Below are 20,479 nucleotides of genomic sequence, written 5' to 3' on the forward strand. Positions count from 1 at the left end.
GTGCGCAAAATATCACATATATATATATATATATATATATATATATATATATATATATATTGCAATACGGCGGCCAAACTGTTTACTTATTATTTACAATACCATTTATTTATTAGAGCAACAGCTATTTCTGCTGTCGACATGTCTGTGGCCAAATAAAACACTACTGCAGTATTACTATATACTGTATATATAAAGAGAGTTCAGTTTAAATAGCAAATATTTTTAGTATTGATAGATCAGTTTAGCCCCTGCCTTACATGTGGGGTTTGATGACAGTCATCTCCTGTAGGTGGCAGCATCCTCAACAATATCAAAACAAAAAAGTACATAAAAAAACATCCTGCTCACACCCCCCCACACACACACACACACACACACACACACACACACTCACCCAGCTTTTTCAGAGAACTGTAGCGACTGATCTCAGGCTTCATGACGGTTTCGTACGATGGTGGAAGCTGATTCAGGTTGTGAAAGGAGTGAGAGAAGGAAGAATGACAACTGTTGTTCAAGTGTCACACACCAGGACCAAGACCAGGACCAGGACCAGCACTGCTCATAAAGTTGGTTCCCATCCCATGAGCTTTGCTGCTGCTGGAGAGCAGAGAGGGACCGGAGGACAGGTGAGGAGTGTTGTTCATTCGAACTCCACGCTCTGGAGGAGAAACAAAGGGAAGACAGTGGGAAAGGAGAAGAATATCACAAATCATTTGAAAAGGCAGTGACTGATGCAAGAAAAGCTGTAAAAAACAAAAACAAAAAAACGGCTCCAATAAGAAGAAGGAGAAACAGAAGGAGTCAAAGAGGAATCAGGGGAGGAGAGAAGATGAAAAACAGAATAAAATGAGGAGAAACTGAAGGAAGGGTTAGGGTCAGCCCTGAGTGTCTGTGGTCACCATGGAAACATCTATAAATACTACTTGCACCACACACACACACACACACACACAAACACAATGACTTGTATCTTACATAAGAGGAACAGTGTGGGGGCGTGGCTAACGTGTTTGATGACATCATCTTCAAAATCTCATGTCCAGCGGACATTCTGGACCGGACCGACTGGACTTCTTGGTCATTAGTTAAAGGTAAAGATGGAACAGGATTGTGACGACAGTCACTGAACTGATCTGAAGACCACAGGATGATGACGAACTCACGATGTCATGATGTTGTCATGGCAACATGAGTTGTTGGTTATAGTGCATCATCAGGGTTAGAAAACAGATTCTTTATTATGATGTGGATTTGTTGAAGAAGAACGACACCAGAGGCCGAGGAGAGAACTACACCCCAGGCCACTGACTTGAAGTCACTGTTGTTGATTTTTGATGACAGATTTCAGAGGAGGAGGAGGAGGAGGCAGCATCACAACTGATGTCAATCATGATCCAGTCTATGGTGGATTTGAAAGTGATTCTTTTAAGTTTTAACCTTACCCCAGTCCTGCCCTAACCCTAACCCTAACCCTAACCCATGCCCCCACCTCCCGCACACCCAACCCCTTCAACCTCACTTGTTGCCATTTACCTCGGAAACACAGGAGGCAGCGTTGTACCAGCAGCAACTGTGTCCCTATGAGTTCAAATAAAGGAAGGGAACCGCTAAAGAAGGAACCACGACTCCTTAGAACCCACCGGAACTTTGGACCGGTGCTCACACAGTCAATTCTCTGCTTGTGTCTGATGAAACTGTAAAAACCCTGAACTGTCTCTTTAATCCACAGACACATCAGGAGGACGCACACACAGAGGACACAGCTCGAGGGCCAGAGGGCGGGGGGCGGGGGGTGTATCCATACTTCTGGCTCGCTGCCAGGCTGCTGATACAAAAGTCTTACCAATGCTAGCAGTATGTTTGGGGCTGGACCCTGACCCCTGCTGGCTAAAATGGTGTAACACCTTCCTGGCTGCAAAGAGAACAGAATGGACAAGGAGTGACAAGAGAGCAGACCTGCAGAGAGACCTGGGGTGGAGAGAAGGCAGGGGCGGCGGCGGGGGCGGGGTTCACTAACTCACTGCGGTTGTCTTTACTCTGCAACACTGGCGTATAGAGGCTTTTTGACACACAGGTGGCGTTGTTCCTCAGTTGCTGCTGCACTGGACTGGACTGATGACGCAGGATGTCCACCAGAGACCTGAGGAGGAGGAGGAGGAGGAGGAGGAGGAGAAGAAGAGGATCATAAGGGTGGAGCCAAATACCTTCTCCGTTCTCCGTTCTCATCCCCATCCATGACTTTACCTCGGAACGTTCACGTCTCTGTTCCGAGGACGACGTGTGACTTTACTGAAGGCGATCCTGACGCCGACCGCCACCACGACCGTGAAGGAGATCACTCCTCCGATCACGTAGGCCGTACTGAGGAGACAGGTGACCACAACGTTTGGACACAGATCACTGGTTTCTGACCAATCACAGAGCGGACTCTGATTTCCTACTTTCTTTATTGTTGCTGTTCTAATCCTAACACCAGAGAATGGTCGGTTCTCGTTCCGGTTCTTTTTACCTGCTGTTTTGCTGGTGCAGTGTCTCAAAGTCCGGATCAGGTTTGTTCTGAGTGGGAACAATAACAGGAACCTGTGGGTCCAGCCAGTGTGGAGACTTGTAGTTCGTACACAAGTCCTGGTCCAGTCGATTCCTTTGGTGCTCGCAGCAGAACCGATAGTGACAGGTTCCGCAGCAGTAGATGTAGCTTCCTTTGGAGCAGTTGAAGGTGGAGTCAAAGTGTCCCATCACATCAAAGTAGCCCCTAAGAGACAAAGGTCAAAGGTGTTTGAACCCCCAGCTACACCTGAAACAGGGACGGGGTTCTGGATGGATCCAGTTAAGAACTAGTTAAGTACCAAAGCCTGGCTTTCCAAACTCCAGTTTCAAATATCTAGTTCTATTTCTAATCCTAATCCTGGAGGGAGTGGCAGAAACCGGTCTGTTCCTGAGACCCAGTGACAGCTGACACTAGTCCAGGTTCTACATCAGCTCTGAAGTCGGACTCATTTAAACCTGGTCAACTAATCTTTCAGTTCATTTGGAAACTCATTTCAAAACAAACACTTATTTAAATGATTTAAATGAAGGAGGTACTTTAGTAGTACTACTACTAGTACAGTAGTAGTACTACTACTAGTACAGTAGTAGTACTAATATGTTCCCAGTAAGTAGTGAAATATATGACATAATTATATTAACATGGTGGTCAAGAAATGTCAGGATAAAGGTTGCTGCCTTACCTGCACACGTCCACATCCACCAGCTGTCTGGGGGGCGGAGCCACCTGTGCTGGCATCAGTGGGGGCTTCAGGGCGTCGGCGGTTACATTCCTTGGCAACATGGTCTGTGGGAGGGGCCTAGGAAAGAGCTGGGCCTTGATGGGGCCGTCTTCTTCATTCTCCAGCTCCGCCTTCTTCAGCTCCGCCTTTGGTCCAGTGGGCGGCGGCTTAAAGGAAGGGGGTGGAGGTGGTTTTAGCTGCCACGGTTCTGACGTCACCGTCCACTGCACGGACACGACTGGTGGAAAGAGAAAACCAAAAGAGGAGCAGAAGAGCAAAGGACCAGCGACGCCTCCTTCTAGGATTTGGAGTTCTCTTTGACCTCATAGCTGCACAACGTTCTACAGACGATCAGATGAGAACTGGTCCGAAGACAAGTCCAAGGTCTGAAGAGTCCAAGGTTCGAAGAGTCCAAGGTCTGAAGAGTCCAAGGTCTGAAGAGTCCAAAGTCCGAAGAGTCCAAGGTCTAAAGAGTCCAAGGTTCGAAGAGTCCAAGGTCAGAAGAGTCCAAGGTCTGAAGAGTCCAAGGTCTGAAGAGTCCAAGGTCTGAAGAGTCCAAGGTCTGAAGAGTCCAAGGTCTGAAGAGTCCAAGGTCTGAAGAGTCCAAGGTCTGAAGAGTCCAAGGTCTGAAGAGTCCAAGGTCTGAAGAGTCCAAGGTCTGAAGAGTCCAAGGTCTGAAGAGTCCAAGGTCTGAAGAGTCCAAGGTCTGAAGAGTCCAAGGTCTGAAGAGTCCAAGGTCTGAAGAGTCCAAGGTCTGAAGAGTCCAAGGTCTGAAGAGTCCAAGGTCTGAAGAGTCCAAGGTCTGAAGAGTCCAAGGTCTGAAGAGTCCAAGGTCTGATAAGTCTAAAGCTAAAAAAAGGCTGGTTCTGTGATCCTTTCCTGTGTAGGGGAGTGACTTCCTGTCAGAAGGTCCTTCATATGGTGAAGGTGCTCCAGTCTCTCCTCCTCCAATGAATGTACCAGTCAGCAGTTTTCGTAAACACTGGGTTGTTATTGGCTGTTAATAAAAAGGTTCAGGCAGAAGATTTTTGATAAAAAGTTCTTTAAAAACAGGCAGTGAATTATTTCCCGAAAAATATTTACTGAAGTCTACATGGAATCTCAACCCTCCTAAAAAAAACCAGAGGAGGAGGAGACAGAGGGAAGTTGTGACAATTTACACTGAAAATTAAAAAGTTGTAAACATTTTCTGTAAACTTTGGAGCTGGAAGTGATTTTGTTTGAGCTTTGGCACTTTTGTCATTCAAACGTCAGCAGGAGGAAGGTGGGACTTCCTGTGATGATGGTGGGACTTCCTGTGATGATGGTGGGACTTCCGGTGGGACTTCCTGTGTGGGACTTCCTGTGATGATGGTGGGACTTCCTGTGATGATGGTGGGACTTCCTGTGATGATGGTGGGACTTCCTGTGATGATGACGTTCTAAGGCTCAGACTGAAGTCTGGAATTAAAGAGATGTTCACATCTAAAGGTTGGTGCGAGACACAGAAACACAAATCATCGGTACCAGGGATAACCAAACTCTAAACTGGAGTGTGTTTGATTTCCTCGCCTGTGTGTCTCTGCTCTGAGTTCAGTTTGACCCAACAGAAGAGAACAAAGGAGGGTTTGGACCCTGTTCTGGTGGGACAGCGAGGCTCCGCCCACAGGAACATGAAAGTTTCAGGATTCATCCGTTGAACTGAGGAAGAACCAAGTCAAAGGTTTCAGCTCCTGCTCAGTGGCCACTCCCTGATGTATGTGTGTGTGCTTATGCTGCCTGGTCATCAAACATGGCAGCTGCTGGTCATGTGACCAGTCATGTGGTCACTATGGCTTTAGCTCAGTGTAAAGACAGTGAAGGCTGGAAGTTCCACTCAGAAGAACGACTCGGAGACCAAGGCAAGGAGATTCCCTGGGGTCGACAGCAGCAGCAGGGAAGAACAGTGCCACCCTCTGGAGGCAACGTGAAATGACAGAGGAACTGGAAGAAGAAGGGAAAACGATTGGTGGATCATGCCTGGAAAAGAAACATACAGTACCAGCAGCACCAGCAGGGGGCTTCAAAGAGTCGTCAAACTCCTGCAGTGATGAGATACAGGGCCAAGAAATCAGAACATCTCCAGGTCACGGCAGATCGGTTCTGGTACTGATAGAACTTCGGAGAAAACTGAGGAACTTCTGATGATTGAAGATTGTTCCTGGACAAAGACAGTCCGGTTTCTGGATGGGGATGGTGTGAAGTTCTTGAATCCAGATGTTGTTCTTGTTCTTTGGTAGAAGGATCCAGAAGAATTGTGTCTGAAGTTCCAGGACTACAGATCTGATTGGACACCACCTTCAGTAAAGTTCACCTTTGCTCTCAGTTCGCAGGACTCGACTCTGTGACAGAAGAAGAAAAAGTACAGAAGTCAGTGAGTCTCTCTCTCTCTGTGTGTGTGTGTGTGTGTGTGTGTGTGTGTGTGTGCCTCCATCACTGAGTCCAACTGTGTTCTTCTGTGGCTTCTCTGTTTTAGAAAAGCAGTTCCTGTGTCACTGAGAAAATCAATGACTTTTCTCTGTGGCCTTAGGTCCAAGAATGAAACACACACACACACACAGAAAACTGAGTGATTTTCTAAAGCTGACACAGTCATTTAGCTGCCACAAGGTGGAGCACATCCAGAAAAACTACGGTGTAGATAGACGTACTGTGGACAGACCATGGAAACCTCTCCTGTCAGACCAAAGTCCATGGAGAAAATCAGAGATTTTAGTTCAGACCAAAGTCCATGGAGAAAATCAGAGATTTTAGTTCAGACCAAAGTCCATGGAGAAAATCAGAGATTTTAGTTCAGACCAAAGTCCATGGAGAAAATCAGAGATTTTAGTTCAGACCAAAGTCCATGGAGAAAATCAGAGATTTTAGTTCAGACCAAAGTCCATGGAGAAAATCAGAGATTTTAGTTCAGACCAAAGTCCATGGAGAAAATCAGAGATTTTAGTTCAGACCAAAGTCCATGGAGAAAATCAGAGATTTTAGTTCAGACCAAAGTCCATGGAGAAAATCAGAGATTTTAGTTCAGACCAAAGTCCATGGAGAAAATCAGAGATTTTAGTTCAGACCAAAGTCCATGGAGAAAATCAGAGATTTTAGTTCAGACCAAAGTCCATGGAGAAAATCAGAGATTTTAGTTCAGACCAAAGTCCATGGAGAAAATCAGAGATTTTAGTTCAGACCAAAGTCCATGGAGAAAATCAGAGATTTTAGTTCAGACCAAAGTCCATGGAGAAAATCAGAGATTTTAGTTCAGACCAAAGTCCATGGAGAAAATCAGAGATTTTAGTTCAGACCAAAGTCCATGGAGAAAATCAGAGATTTTAGTTCAGACCAAAGTCCATGGAGAAAATCAGAGATTTTAGTTCAGACCAAAGTCAGTGGAGAAAATCAGTGATTTTAGACCACAGACCAGTCCTTAGAGTTATTTCGGCTCACAATGACGCATGAGCTGTCGGTCCTTTGCTGCCTCTTGTGGTCATTTTTGTCAATATGGTAACTCTAAACAAAGGACATTATATTAAAAAAATGATTTGAACTCAGCGATGGTTATCGGCGCCGCCGTGTGGCTGAAATGGAATAGCAGATTTTCTGTTTGGACGTGTGTGAGAACAAATGACAGCGAAGCAGCAGTGCACTTAGCTGCAGTATTTCTGCCTTGGCATGAAAGGTGTGTGTATGCTGAGTGCGTTCTGGTCTAATGGTCGTCATGGAGACACAGCTTGGTTCATTTTTGGATTATTGTCTTGGTCTTTAACAGTAAAACTGAGATTAAGATTGAAATAAAAGTCAAATTTAAGGGTTTTTTTTCTCCTCCGTGTTTTTTGTAACCTGTGGTTTCCGAAGCACTGGAGCGGGCGAGCGCGCACGCGCACGCACGCAAATACTCACCCTTTGTTTAAAACACTAAGTGAAAAACCTGGTGATTGAGAAACGAAATGGAAGCGGATTTGTTTGAATCAAATGAAACATCGCTCGTCATGCCGCTTTGCGTGTACATGTGAGCGCATGCATGTGATAATATGAAGACAGCGCCTCTGCAGCAGATACAGATGGAGCCTATATTTCTTCATTTCCATCTGATCAGAGGAGGCAGGGAATGATGGAGACACTGCTCTCCTCACTATTCTGCCAATGATGAAGATCAAAATGATGCTCCTCTCACTCAGACACCAACAAAAATCACTGAATCTGAAGGAAAAACTGCGACACGTTTTTCAATCCGCGGCCAATAAAAGTCAACATCGATCCCGGATCCGGACTGTTTTCATGGTTTTTTGTTTTTACCTGTGAGTGACTTTCACGTTTCTCTCTCTGTTTAGATGAATCCTGATTCGAATTCCTGGTGATGATTCCCGGTGATGATTCCACCTCAGATCGGAGGAAACTGTTTTATCCATAAAAAAAATACAATTAGTAAAATCTTCTCCGAGTCAAAAATAAAGCGTTGAAAAAAAGCAGCAGGTTTTTATCTGTTTAAATTCTCCTTAGCTAACCTCCTCACGTTTTCTGTCGCTGCAGAGACTCAACACTGGCTGCTCTCTGTCAGGTCCGCTGAACCTCCTGCTCTGACTGGTCTTTGATTGGTCGGAAGCAACACAGGGAGCCGTCAGCCAATCAGTGGCTTGAAACCAGCCAGTCGTGGAACAGCAGAGCTCACAACCAAAGACTGGATCCAACAAAATTCTAAGTCCAGGTCCGGTTCCAAGTCTGGGAAAACGGAGTGATGAAAACCCGGATGTAAAATGTATTAAAACAGAAAGTTCATTGTCGTGACGTGTTAGTGTAAATATGTGAGAGTGAAGTGCAGTTTGTCCAGGGGGAGACCGCGCCCCTCCCCTTAGTATTTATATATGTACTGTACATATTTATGTATAAATGCATAGGACGATTGAAATGAGGTGAAATAGAGAACTTACAAGAACAAAAGTTCTGCTATGCACTGGTTTTAACTCTGAATGATTTAACGATTCACTGACCTTTAACCTCAACAGTTAAGAGGTCGTTAATGGGTTTTCTTTCTGATGCCGAAACACTTGTTGTCCATAAAAGCCTCATTAATTCTTTATTTCATACTGTATGTTCAGCGGCATCAGCACTAAAAGAAGCCGCAGTTCAGCTGATTGTCGGAAGGTGGTGCTGTTTTTACGGTCCATGGCTGTTTTCCTTTGGTTCAACTTTTCACTGCATTTGTTCTGAAAAGACCAATTCTGTCATATTTTATACATTTTGCTTTTAGATAAAAAATTCAACATTTAAATCAAGTTTAATTTCCCGACGAGTAAATCTTAAATATTTTACAACCTTTATTCATTCATTATTTACTGTTTACCTCCGCCCACAAACCAAAAACAAAAAGGAGTTTAAGATTTTTACACATTCACATTTAAAACAAAACCTCTTTTATAAAAAAACAGTATTTCTCTGAAATAAAAAATGTCAAGGATACAAGACAAATTTTAAAATATCAAATATAAAGATGTTCCTCCAAACATCAAAAATCATTTTTAAAAACTGAAACAGAAAAGTTGTGGGTTTGTTTGTGCTGTGGATTCACAAAAACTTCCTGAGACAAAAACGGATCCTCCAGAGTGGGCGGAGTCTTGATATGCAAATCTGAAGACATCCAACACTGAAGGTCGGAGGATGAAGGGGAGGAGCCTAAAATACTGTTCTGAAGCTGCCGTCTCAACAACGAGAGACAGAAAAAAAACAAAACCTTGAACATTTGAAAAACTGTCATCGTGGTTGTCGTCGTCACTGTCGTTGGTCCGTTAGCTTCATTGTTAGCCTCAGACCAGTGCTGGTGCTTTTATTCTCAGATTCCCTGAATTAAACGGTGGTCCAGGGGGACGGCGTCACCGCAGCTCCTCAGACCTGGGGGGGTCCAGCCTGACATAAACCCAGCTCCCCATCCACTTACTCAGAACTGATCCAGGACATTATCACTGATAACCATGGAACCTATTTTCACGAGCTAACTCAGGTTCTGCTCCAAGAACATCAAGATCTGTGGAAAGAGTCCGGGCCTGGATCAGAGAAAGTCCCACTACATTTTGCCCCTCCCCCCATTCTCAGGTTAGGGTTAGAAAAACATAGGTCTAAACTAACAAGTGGGTTCAGAAGAACCAGAACCAGCAGAACCACAGGTTCTGTCTGACTCCATCTCACATATTTGTTTGGATATAATCCTGATGGTTCTTCATGATTCAGGTTTGGCTCAGTCTGGTCCGGGGTCCGTTTCTTGAAGCCGACTCACGGAACTAACGAAACAGTTAATGCCACAGCTCTGGCTTCCTGAAGCCGGGGCTGTCCAACTCTGACTTTCCGGTTTCACAAAAGCGGATTACAATTAGCTCTCTGAAGCCTGAGTTGAGTTAAGTCTGAGTGGTGCCCCCTACTGGAGATCAGTCTCTTTGCTGACGTGTTGCTGTAGTGATGGACCAACGTCAAACTAACACTAACACTGCTGGAGGTCTGTGTTCCAGATCAACACCAAGGCTCCGCCCACATCGACACACCGTTACCTCCAATACGTTCCCAGCATCACCGACGTCATAAAGGAAACGACTGTTGGTGAAAATGAAATGCAATATGATGTATTTGCTCCGAGCTAAGAGCACGACTACGATGAGTTTAACAAATGAAATGTAGGCGGAGAATCGAATCAGTTTTATAACAGAAGAAAAACGGAAACGCTCTAATAAAAGACTAATTAAAGGGAGTTCTAAAATATCCAGTCGTGGTCTCAGGATTCTCTCCTGACGTCAGTTTCTTCTCACCAACTGAGCTGTGACGTCACAGACTCCTCAAAAAACGGACACGCCCTGTATATTGATTACTGACTGATTAAGTCAGACTGAAGGACCTTAAAACTGCTACGGATCAGAGTTCCCTCTAATACGGAGTTAACTAACTCTGAGTTAGTACTAAGACCACTTCAAGAACCGGACCCCTAAAGACTGAGGTCCAGGCTGTGGTGAGTGTGAACCAGGTGGACTATGAGGTTCTTCTGGGTCCTGAGCCCCTGGACTTGGTGGGGGCTGGAATGGTTTTGGCCTCTGTTCTGGTGGAGCTGTGTGATTGGATCATTTGTTCCTAATGAAATGACCACATATATTTCAATGGTTCTGAAAAACACAAAAGGTACTGGTCATGGTCTGGACCTCTGGTACAACTGGTCGGGTTGGAAGAAGGCCGAAATATCTTTGGTCCAAATAACTGAATTCAAATAATGTCTGAACCTGGACCTAGAACAGGTTGGGACTTGAGCCAGTATCAGGTCTGGACTGAAAACTGCAGCCCTCTGGATCAGCCTTCCATTTCTGTGGACCATGTCCATGGTCCAACTGGTCTCTGATCTCTCCAGGCCTTCCTCAGGTCACTGCAGGTCCCGGTCCTCCAGGTATCGGTACTCAAAGGTAAACCCTTCCTTCTTCCTTTGGCCCCACTTCTCATAGTCAAAGTAAATGTAGGTTCCCTAAGAACAGAGAGGAACATCAGTGTCCAGAAGATGGAGGAGGGAAAGAAAGAGGAGGAGTAAGAGGAAACATCTGTAGTCTTTGGATGACAGTATCAGAAAGACCAATGTTCTGGGAGATGAACCTGCTCAAACTCATCGGTGATGGTCTTGGGTTCTTCATGCCTCTGGAACCACATCATGTATTTGGTGTGAAACCTCCAGGACTGTTTCTTCAGAGCTTTAGCTGCCAGATACTGGGCTTTGGTTCCCTGCAAACACACAGTGGAGATGAAGTCCACGGGAACATGGTCAACATGAGCTCTTGGTCTTCTTCTGGTGTGCTCCACAGACCTACCTCGAGGTAATAGAAGATGAAGAAGAGTGTCTCGGTGGACAGTCTCTGGTAGAACTCCACCGTGTCACACTGAGGTGGAGGCACCTGTTGGTGGAAAGTCAGTGTGGGACAAGGGTTTCTCATTAGGTACTGCCTGTAGAAGCAGAGGACGCAGAAGAAACACAGATGGTCAGCAGAAGGACACAAGGAGTCAGGTCACACTGAAGACATGTCATGGTCTGACCACCACAGGAAGTCCCACATCACCTGATCCTCTCAGAGTCAGATGGGTGGGGCATGTGTATCCACGCCGCCTCCTCCATGGCCTGTTGGTACTGGTGGTCTTTGGAGAGGGTGAGCGGACCCAGAGGACAGACCCCCAGAGACGGAGGGACATTCACCTCGGACAGAGACGACTGAGGAGCTGATGGAAGAACTGGTGAAGACAACACCACCATAGCGCTGTTGGTGGCGCTGCTGCTAGGAAACAGGGCTTAGAAGGAGAAAGACAAAGAGGAGGAGGAGGAGGACAAGGTAAGGTCAGGATCTCCAGGAAAACGATGGGGAGAAGAACCAGAAGCTGCTGGTCCACTGCTGCCTCCAGTGGTCAGTTTGTGTTATGTTGACCTTCTCCGGTCCACCTCCAGTGTCCACCTGCAGGTCTTACCTGGAGTCAGGTGCAGTGACGACACATCCCCCTCCATCCCTGAAATGAGGGCTACTCTCTCAGCCATGGACTTAAGGCTGCACAGCGGTTCCTGAGGCTGCAGACACACCCAGAGGATCATGGGAAAACAGCACATCATACGGTCAGAAAAAAGTTTGAGTTTGTTAAAAACCTCATCCCAGTGCTTTGTAGAAAAAACTGGAAAGATTTAAGCTCCTCCCTCACAACGAGTCTGATTGTCTCACCTTGATGATGTCAGCAGACTTGGAGAAGGACATTGGTCCATTCAGGAGACTGCTAGCACCGACTGCTTTAGCTTCACTGTAGGAGGGAGACGAAGAACTGGATGACAACGAGATGGAACCGAGTAAAGTTGGACTGGTGTCCTTACTGAAAGACAGACAGGGAGAGAGTCAGAGACAGAGAGACAGACATGGAGAGAGGCAGGGAGTCAGAGATACAGACAGACAGAAAGGGCAGAGTCAGAGAGGGACTATCGACCATCCTGACTCCTAATGCTGTCATTTTAAGTCCACCGTATGACAATCAGTGACATCTAGTGGTAAAAAAAAAGATCTACGTCTGTGAATACACACTGTTGACTGGTTGGTGAGGTCAGAGACAACGACTGGCTGCTGCTTCTGAGGGACACGTCTGCTACGCAGTCAGCAACCACCGCACTGTAACCTGCCACCAGGTGGAGACAAACATAGAACCATGGCCTTTTAAAACCCCGGACATCTGATAATCCACATCTGGAAGTTTGGTCGAGGGGAACTGGTACTCACTGGTTCCTCCGTTCTGCTTCTGTTCACTTGCAGGTCGAACAGAGAGGGTCGAGGATCCTCCGATGACTCCGCCTCCTTGTGTTCCAGAGCAGCTGCCTCCACTGGTACCGATGACTCCGACTCCACTTTCTGGTGCGAGACCACCTACAGGACTGGGTGACATTAGAGAAGACCCGTGGACCATGGTCTGGCTGGAGCCCATACTCAGAACTGCTGAGCCGATGGGACCAGCGGTCGAGCCCAACAGTCCTGTCGATGAAGAGGTTGGTCCGCCAACCGCCATGCTGCTGCTCTTGCAACCGGCGGGTTTAAGGCTGGTGGAGGTGCTGGCTCCGCCCAGAGGAACCATGTTCCCTGAGGCCACGGCCTGAGCGTATGGAGACGGTGTGAAGCTGGACAGGAGACCAGACAGGGAACTCAGGGACGCCGGCATCCCTGTTAAACCCAGGCCCCCGGACATGGGACTGGAGGGGGGACTCTTCCCCAGGCCCATACCCAGAGCTAGACCAAAGCTGTTGGAGGTTGGTGGCCCTAAAGGAGCCTGTGAGTTAGAGGTGGCGGGGCCCTGAGTGCTGGCACTGTGTGTGAACGAGGCAGAGGAGGTTGGATGGTCGATGAAGGAGGTTGGATGGTCGGTGGAGGTGGGAGGAGCTGCACAGGAGGGGGAACTAACTGAGGGTATGGCCTGTTGTTGCAGTGGAAGCTGCTGGGTGGCGCTGCCGTAGCTGCCGGCTGAGGTGTTACAGATGATGACCCCCACGTCTCCACTGGACGCCATGGAGACGAGGGAGGAGGAGGTGGGACCTGAGACGGAGGACGAGGACGAGGAGGACGATGAAGGTGAGGGGTTTCCGTTATTCAAAGGAGACTGAAAAAAGAAACAAGACGGAACGCGGCTGAGTGGATCTGCGCTCCACAACGCAGCCTAAGGTGAAGTAGTCGAGCCCAGACCCACAGAGTGCATCGTCAGGAGTTGATCAAATAAATATAACATTATGTACAGTTATATATTATACACACACATGTACAGTATATACTGACACATATATTCAGTCTGGGACCATAGAGTGACGGCCTGTCCCACATGAACAGCCAATCACAGAGTAGTTGACTCACCTCACTGTCAGTAGAACGTCGTCCTCTCTTCTTATCGTCCTCTGAGTTCTCCTGACGGAACAAAAACACATGAGTTAGAACTGAACTCAAAATATTCTGAATGAGATCAAACAGTCACACATACCAATACAAATACATATACACATATATAATACCAGGCTATTATTGAAGAATTTTTCAAAACAAACCTCTTTTAGACTTAGTTCTGTTAGTATCAGAACAACCTTTGACCTGTTGTTTCAAAACATTCCCAGATTAAGTACTTCTTTTCAGTGTCCCACTAAGGCCCAGTCCCAAATGACCTACGGACCAGCACCGGTCCCTGGACCAGAGGTTGGGGACCCCTGATATATAAATATATATATATATCTGTCAGAGACTTGTTAGAAGGTCTCGTACGGTAGCGCAGGTGGCAGGTGAGAGGGGGGTCGGCGAGGATGAGGTGGTGGAGGTAGGTGTGCTGCTGGAGTGCTGGAAGATCTCCTCCTCTAAGTGAGAGTGTCCAGGTGGAGACGTGGCCACCAGAGACTGAGCTGTAGGAAGTAGATCAGCAGAATCAGAGACCAACCAATCTGGACCAAAAGAGACCAGAAGTCCTGGTTCATGGTCTCCACTTACAAGTGTCTTCAAGGTCCAGGTCATCATAAAGGAACTCGTTCTCCTCAAAGTATGGATCTTGTGATGAGTCCAGGTAATAATTCACGTCATCCTGAGAGAAGAAAGAAGAGACAGATGAAACAGAAGCCTCTACAGCCCAGGGACCATGATGTTTGGTGATGTTTGGTGATGATGATGATGATGTTTGGTGATGTTTGGTGATGATGATGATGTTTGGTGATGATGATGGTGATGTTTGGTGATGATGAAGATTACAGCCAACCTTGATCTTTTTGACGGCCTCCACTTGCACTGAGTCGTTGTCCAGCATCCTCAAGATGGTCTCCAGCATCCTGACGTGGTACCGATGTCTCTCCACCAGCTTCTTTAGCTCCTCAATCCTTTCCTGTTTCTACAGGAGACGGGGGGAGGGTAGGAAGGGGGGGTCAAATACAAACACACCTCAGTTTAGTCTCTGAATCAACTTCCTGTTTTATCTGCTATGTTGTTGCTTTTTTATTTCAGACTAACAAATACTGACGTAAATAAATTAATCATCAAGAAAACACATTAAGAATTTACAGAGAAAACAAACGCAAATTCACACAGTGCCTGAACGCATCACATGCACAGCTTCACATTTCAATATTTAATCCCTTCACTCTGTCACTCGGGTTTTTCTTCATGTTTCAGGTGACAACTCTATTTCCACTGTTTGTGTTTGTGCATTTTACTTGACCTTTGACCCTGATCTCCTTTCACACATTTTTGAAGTTGAATTCTCTGAGAATTCAACTTAAAAAACAACGCAGGTTTGACAGATCCAGAATTTGACCACAGGAGGAGGGGTCAGAGGTCGTGGCCCACTCACCTCCTTGTCTCCTTTCTTCTTCCTGGTCTGGACCGACAGAGACTCCACCTCACTCTCAAACTGGTCCACCTGCATGTTCAGTGTGTCGATGGTGTTCTTAAAACCAACATGGACAAAAACAACTCTGGTTTGTGTCCTTTCAAAATAAAACTCAATTTTCAATTTGGGTCCTTCCAAAAACATGCTGTTTACATGTAAGAAGTGATTATTCTGAAACATTAATCTTCTATCTCTTTATAATGATGTCATCCTGCTGCTCACATTAAGCCACACCCCCATTTCCTCCTTCTCCCTCTGAGCTGGATCCACCTTCTGGGCCGAACCCAGTCCTTCCTTAGAGTAGGCCTTGGTCTTGGCTTCTTTCTCCACGGCTTTGAAACGTTCCATTTGCTGCAAACCAACAGAGATGAGATGTGCTTATCACTTCTCCTTCCACAGGGGGCAGTGTGTTCACCTCACTTCTGCTCACCGTCTCAATCAGCTTACGATTCTCTACCAGCTGACGCTTGTCTTTGATCTCATTGGATGCCACCCAAGTCTTGATCTGGTCACGGAGACGCTGAAGACCAGAAGACGAAGATCAGGGTGAGGAAGATGAGGATACACACTGTGTGTGTGTGTGTATGTGTGTGTGTACCTGTAGTTTTTTAATCTCCTTCTTGAGATCTGCTTCATACTTGTCCTTCTGGTTGCCGTTGGCTGCGTTATGTAGCTGCAGAAGAAGAAAAGATCAAAGTGAGTTCAACACAGAAGGTTCTTGTTCTTTTGGGGAACTCGAACCCCTGACCTTCTGCCAGATGTCTTCAAACTGCTCCACTCCTTCTGCAACTTTCTTCAGACATCGATCTATTTCCCCTGTCACAGAACAAACAAGAAGAAAATGGTCCAAACTGAATATCAACAAAACCAGCAGGTGGCGCCCTAACAACATGAAGACAGTTTCAGTTTCTGCAGAAGAGTCTCACCCTGAAGTTTCCTCTTATCAGCCATGACTGAGCTTCATGCCGTCACTGTCACTGAGTAGCAAACACACATGTCTGTTAGACCACACACACACACACACACACACACACACACAGTCAGTGAAAGTGGACTTGTCACTGTGACTCAACACCAAAAGTGAACTCTGCTCAGAGTCGTTGTACCCCCGTGTTACAATGACAATAAAGACTATTCTATTTTATTCTTTTAGCCCATCACCATAGTTGGGGAGGGGGGGGCACAGCTGACTGGATCTGCGCTCCACAACGCAGCCTAAGGTGAAGTAGTCGAGCTCAGACCCACTGAGTGCATCGTCAGGAGTTGATGAAATAAATATAACATTACCTACATTTATAGCGTAGAAAACACAGACCAGGGTAATGAACGGTTCAATACAGAGACGTGTATTGTTGCACCGTGCAGTTCATATATATAACTATATATATACATAGAAGAAGACGATGATGATGATGATGTAGCTGTAGCCGTAGCCACGCCGCCTCAGTAAACAGACCTCGGTGGTTCTGACCCGATTCTCACTCGGTGTTTTTGTCCGGGCCTATTTAGCTTTTCTGGCCTTATTTATAGCAGCGGGAAGAGGCGAAGGTGAGCTAGCTGTTCGAGGCCAGAGAAACAAGTCCAGAGGAAAAGAGAAAAAGAGGGGGAGGCTGAGTGTTTCATCACTTCCGCTCCACTCACCTGGGTTTTTTTTTTTTGTTTGTTTTTTTTTGGCTCACGGTTATTTTTCTTCACCTTCTTTTACTCCCACACAGCTCTTCTAAAAAGTTGGATTTTACAGGAAATCTTCAGTTTTCCCTAAACAATCACCTCTGCACAACCAAGATGGCCGCCGAGAAGCCCCGCCCCCTAACATCAGCCCAGCTCACTGAAGGCCGGCCCCGCTTTCGTTTGGTTCTTCATTGTGGCTGTGGTCTGACTCGTCGCTTGTTTCACCAACGTCACAACCAGGCTGTTTTAGTACTTCCGGTCTGACTGTGCCACCGACGGCCAGAGGAGGGTGCCGAAGAGCTGAAGAAAATCTCGGCAGTTTCTTCTGATCTGTGGCTTTTCGCGCGTCATTTACCGAGTTACAGTTTCCTTCATTTTGTACAAAAACAATCACAGCAACAAAAAAAAAACAATCTTCGACGTAATACATTTGAACGAGAACACCGGAGACACAGCCCACTGATCACAACATGTCACTGCTGTGTTTTAGCCATCAGTGGGCAGTGGGCAGCACAAGTGCCCGGAGAGCAGTGTTCTTGCAGGCCAATTTCAAGTACTTTCAAGGTTTTTCAAAGGTTTTAATCTGTTAACTCTATGACTAACAAGGATCCACAGATGAAAGGATGGTAACAGTCAAAACACAAAGACTTCTATTGATTAACTGGTTTTAACTCAGGTTTCATACAAGAACAAATCACCATCTTCATTTGATACATTTCACCAAAACCCCACAGTGAGTGGTTAGAAACCCTAACCCTAACAACCAACCCTAACAGAAATGAACAGAACGGACTGGTGACAGACAGACTGTCCATCCATAACCTACAGAAAACTAAAGTTTCGTGTTGTTAACAAAATAAACTTCACTCATGTCGTACACCTGGTCCACATCTAAGGTCGGGACCAGTATTTATTTGGGATTACGCTTGGGCTCAGTTCCTGAAGCGGTACGAGATCGGCAACAGTTTGTGAATCTTCTTCAGGCTCTGGACTTTTGCGTGCGTCACTTCATCCATCATCCTGTAGCATCTTCGAGCGTAATCCAGCAGTTTCTCCTTAGAGGCCTCAAATTCACCCACTTCTGCCACCTGCAGGAATATAGCATCACTACAGAGTGGTTCTGTGTATATATACTATGTATATATACACGTGTATATACAGACGTATATACAGACAGACACTGACAAAATCCAACAGAAGTTTAAACAAGTTCGGCTCTGTATTAGTTTAGAACAGGTTCAGTTTAGTTTAGGTTAGTTTAGGCTAGGTTCGGTGTTGTTCAGACCTTGTCGGGAGCGACCAGCAGCAGCTCGGCGATGGGAGACGTGGAGGCCATGGTGTTTCGGTCCACTCCGTGGATCTGGAAAGCGCGGGACATGCTACGGACCCTCTGATAGGTGGACAGGATCTTCTTGTAGCGAATCAGAACTCCCTCTGGATCTTTGACTGAAGAAAGGAAATAAATGACAGAAACGTATATTAGCTATGTAGCTGTCGGGTAAGATGATCAGCCATGGTGCCCCCTGCTGGCAGCAGACCAAAGAAGAAGCTGCACCTCTCTGTCTCTCTCTGCTGTGAGTGATGGTAAAGACCCTCCTCATCTTCATCCTCCTCTCTCCTCCTCCTCTCTTCTTTACACCCCTCTCTGCTGTCAAGTCCTCCTCCTCCTCTTCCTCCTCCTCCATGTCCTCCTCATCCTCCATGAACTCATTCTCAGTGTAGAACTTCTCTTCTTCTAAGTGGAACTCTTGCTTCACTGCAGACAGTCAAACATCAGTCAGTAATGGAGGAAACACAGCACAGACAGAGGTAGACAGCGCCACCTCAGGTTCTCACCTGGAACACTGATGGTCTGGGTATGGGCGTGGCCTCTGTAACGGCTCTGCCGTCCTGTCCCCTGCAGGCGTTTGAGGGTCATCCCGGACCTGGTGGTCATTGGGGAAGATGGAGGCACCGGACAGGGGGGCGGGGCTTTGAAGCTGCGTTTGGCATTGGTGTAACAGTCTGTTGATGGACGACAGTGAAGAAGAGTCAGGTGACCAGTGACTGCTCTGAGGTTCTACTGGTACTGATGGAGGCAGCAGTTCATCAACAGCTGCCTGTGCGCTGACTTCAATGACCTGACTGACCCTTGACCATGCAGGGTCAGGGGTCATCTGCCTCCATCACTGCTTCTCTGTGGACCCTGGTCTGTGTGTTTTTGGACCATACCAGGCTCCGGGCTCCTTATGCTGATGATGAATCGGTCCAACTGACAGCGCAGAAAGTTGCGTTCTTCCTCCAGCTCTTGGATCCGTTTCTGCAGCCAGCTGTTCTTCTCCAGAGCCACGTAGAGGTGAGCGCGGAGGTTGGACACCAGGATAAAGGGGCTGTAAGGAGGGGGAGGGGGCTCTGCACCCACTGGCTCTGCTGAGAAAAGGGAGGAGCTAAAAACACATCCTTGGACATCAGGCAGGAACTATGACAGAAACATCATCATCATCACACGTACCGTCCATCAGGTGCTGACCTTGGCCCAGGTGATGGTAGCAGGACATCCTGTCCACACTGTGCTCCAGTGGAAAAGACACTTCGTATGCGTCCAAGTACAGACCACCTGCTGCTGGTCCTTCTCCTGCTGGTCCTGATCCTTCTGAGGAGCGGGAACAGGACCAGGTCAGGTTTTTTTGTTCCAGTCTGACCAACGGGCCTCATTAATGATTTTATTATTTAATAATCCGACATGAGAAGAAACAACTGTCTGATCTAATCTAACCCTAACCCGAGAAGAAACAACTGTCTGATCTAATCTGACGTAATCTGATCTAATCTGAGGAGTCAGTTGTAATTGTTTGTCCCATTGGTTAAATATTGATCATTTGAATCTCTTCTAATCCTAATCTCTATGCTGTGATGACCTGTTGGTGCCGTGTAACTCTTAATGTTTTCACATTCAGGACACAAACATTTCGTTTCCTAACCTAATCGGTTAATCAGTTATTACTACGTCTGCGTCAGTGAGCGGGACTGGATAATTCAGCGGGATTACGACTTGTGTTTGAATCCATCAGAAACACAGACAGAAGTGGACAAATGTCAACCGACATCAGAGGACGGTTTCTGTCCACAACCAGAACCAAATCACATCCCTGAAACAGAACGGATTAAAACAGTTCTTTCATTTTTATTCACGTCATTTTTTTTATTTATTTATTTATTTATTTTTGTTTATTTCACTTTCAAATCCACAGAACGGATTAGGATTAGGACGAATTGTTTAACGTTTCTATCTAACGAGTGGAAACGCGATTTACCTGCAGGATTCTCACCCTCCTCTCTGTTGGCTGGATTCATGGTCGTCATAAACTCAGGATTATGTGATAATCCCGGTATCACGCCAGTTAATCTCGGTCAAACTCACTTATGTCGGGGTAATTAACGGCGTGAACGTGGTTAAACCTGGTCGCCCGTGTGAACTCGTGTTTATACGTGGGTAATACAGAGTGAAGGACCACAGGTGCGCGGTTTACAGCGGATTACTCTGACGTCACCATGTAAAAACGCTCAAGCACCAGCGCACGCGCAACACTGCACGGCACCCACCCACACACACACACACACGTTCACAACATTTCAGAATAATTCGTGTTCCAAACCACAACCTTTTC

General features: G+C 46.4%; 3 protein-coding genes across 9 annotated transcripts in view; all 3 read right to left on the minus strand.

The window, feature by feature from the left end:
• Positions 1–4,583, minus strand: part of shisa7b (shisa family member 7) — an 8,371-nt gene extending 3,788 nt beyond the window's left edge. Inside the window, 7 exon segments of the mRNA XM_017041100.2 lie at positions 398–661; positions 1,847–1,915; positions 2,025–2,143; positions 2,248–2,364; positions 2,513–2,755; positions 3,234–3,452; positions 3,454–4,583. Of these exon segments, the coding sequence (XP_016896589.1) occupies positions 398–661; positions 1,847–1,915; positions 2,025–2,143; positions 2,248–2,364; positions 2,513–2,755; positions 3,234–3,452; positions 3,454–3,599 (1,177 nt within the window). The 5' untranslated portion in view covers positions 3,600–4,583.
• Positions 4,584–8,534: 3,951 nt separating this feature from the next.
• On the minus strand, positions 8,535–16,961 carry LOC103393786 (CCR4-NOT transcription complex subunit 3-like). 6 transcript variants are annotated; one of them, XM_025064934.1, is made up of 19 exons: positions 16,803–16,961; positions 16,088–16,138; positions 15,910–15,977; positions 15,760–15,834; positions 15,592–15,681; positions 15,384–15,512; positions 15,123–15,218; positions 14,535–14,663; positions 14,273–14,363; positions 14,054–14,187; positions 13,655–13,705; positions 12,539–13,406; positions 12,347–12,437; positions 11,996–12,140; positions 11,751–11,847; positions 11,351–11,576; positions 11,105–11,237; positions 10,893–11,018; positions 8,535–10,767 (listed from the first exon to the last, which is right to left on the minus strand). In XM_025064934.1, exons 2-19 carry the CDS (start codon positions 16,110–16,112, stop codon positions 10,669–10,671), a joined length of 2,673 nt encoding a protein of 890 aa, XP_024920702.1. In that variant the 5' UTR covers positions 16,113–16,138; positions 16,803–16,961; the 3' UTR covers positions 8,535–10,668. The 6 variants fall into 6 exon arrangements, 5 of the variants coding, with proteins under 5 accessions (XP_024920702.1, XP_024920701.1, XP_008329097.1 ...); XM_025064933.1 differs by having other exon boundaries at positions 16,088–16,159; XM_008330875.3 differs by lacking the exon at positions 16,803–16,961 and adding an exon at positions 16,618–16,781.
• ccdc106b (coiled-coil domain containing 106b) lies at positions 16,825–20,336 on the minus strand. Of its 2 annotated transcripts, none has more exons than XM_017041131.2 (7): positions 20,126–20,336; positions 19,324–19,464; positions 19,044–19,238; positions 18,669–18,836; positions 18,388–18,588; positions 18,118–18,278; positions 16,825–17,920 (listed from the first exon to the last, which is right to left on the minus strand). In XM_017041131.2, the coding sequence occupies exons 1-7, from the start codon at positions 20,172–20,174 to the stop codon at positions 17,765–17,767; spliced, it is 1,071 nt and encodes a 356-aa protein (XP_016896620.1). In that variant the 5' UTR covers positions 20,175–20,336; the 3' UTR covers positions 16,825–17,764. The 2 variants fall into 2 exon arrangements, with proteins under 2 accessions (XP_016896620.1, XP_008329093.1); XM_008330871.3 differs by having other exon boundaries at positions 19,044–19,241.
• Between the last annotated feature and the right edge of the window lie 143 nt (positions 20,337–20,479).

The sequence above is a fragment of the Cynoglossus semilaevis genome, chromosome 18 (assembly GCF_000523025.1).
Source record: "Cynoglossus semilaevis isolate Cse_v1.0 chromosome 18, Cse_v1.0, whole genome shotgun sequence".
Classification (NCBI taxonomy): Eukaryota; Metazoa; Chordata; class Actinopteri; order Pleuronectiformes; family Cynoglossidae; genus Cynoglossus; species Cynoglossus semilaevis.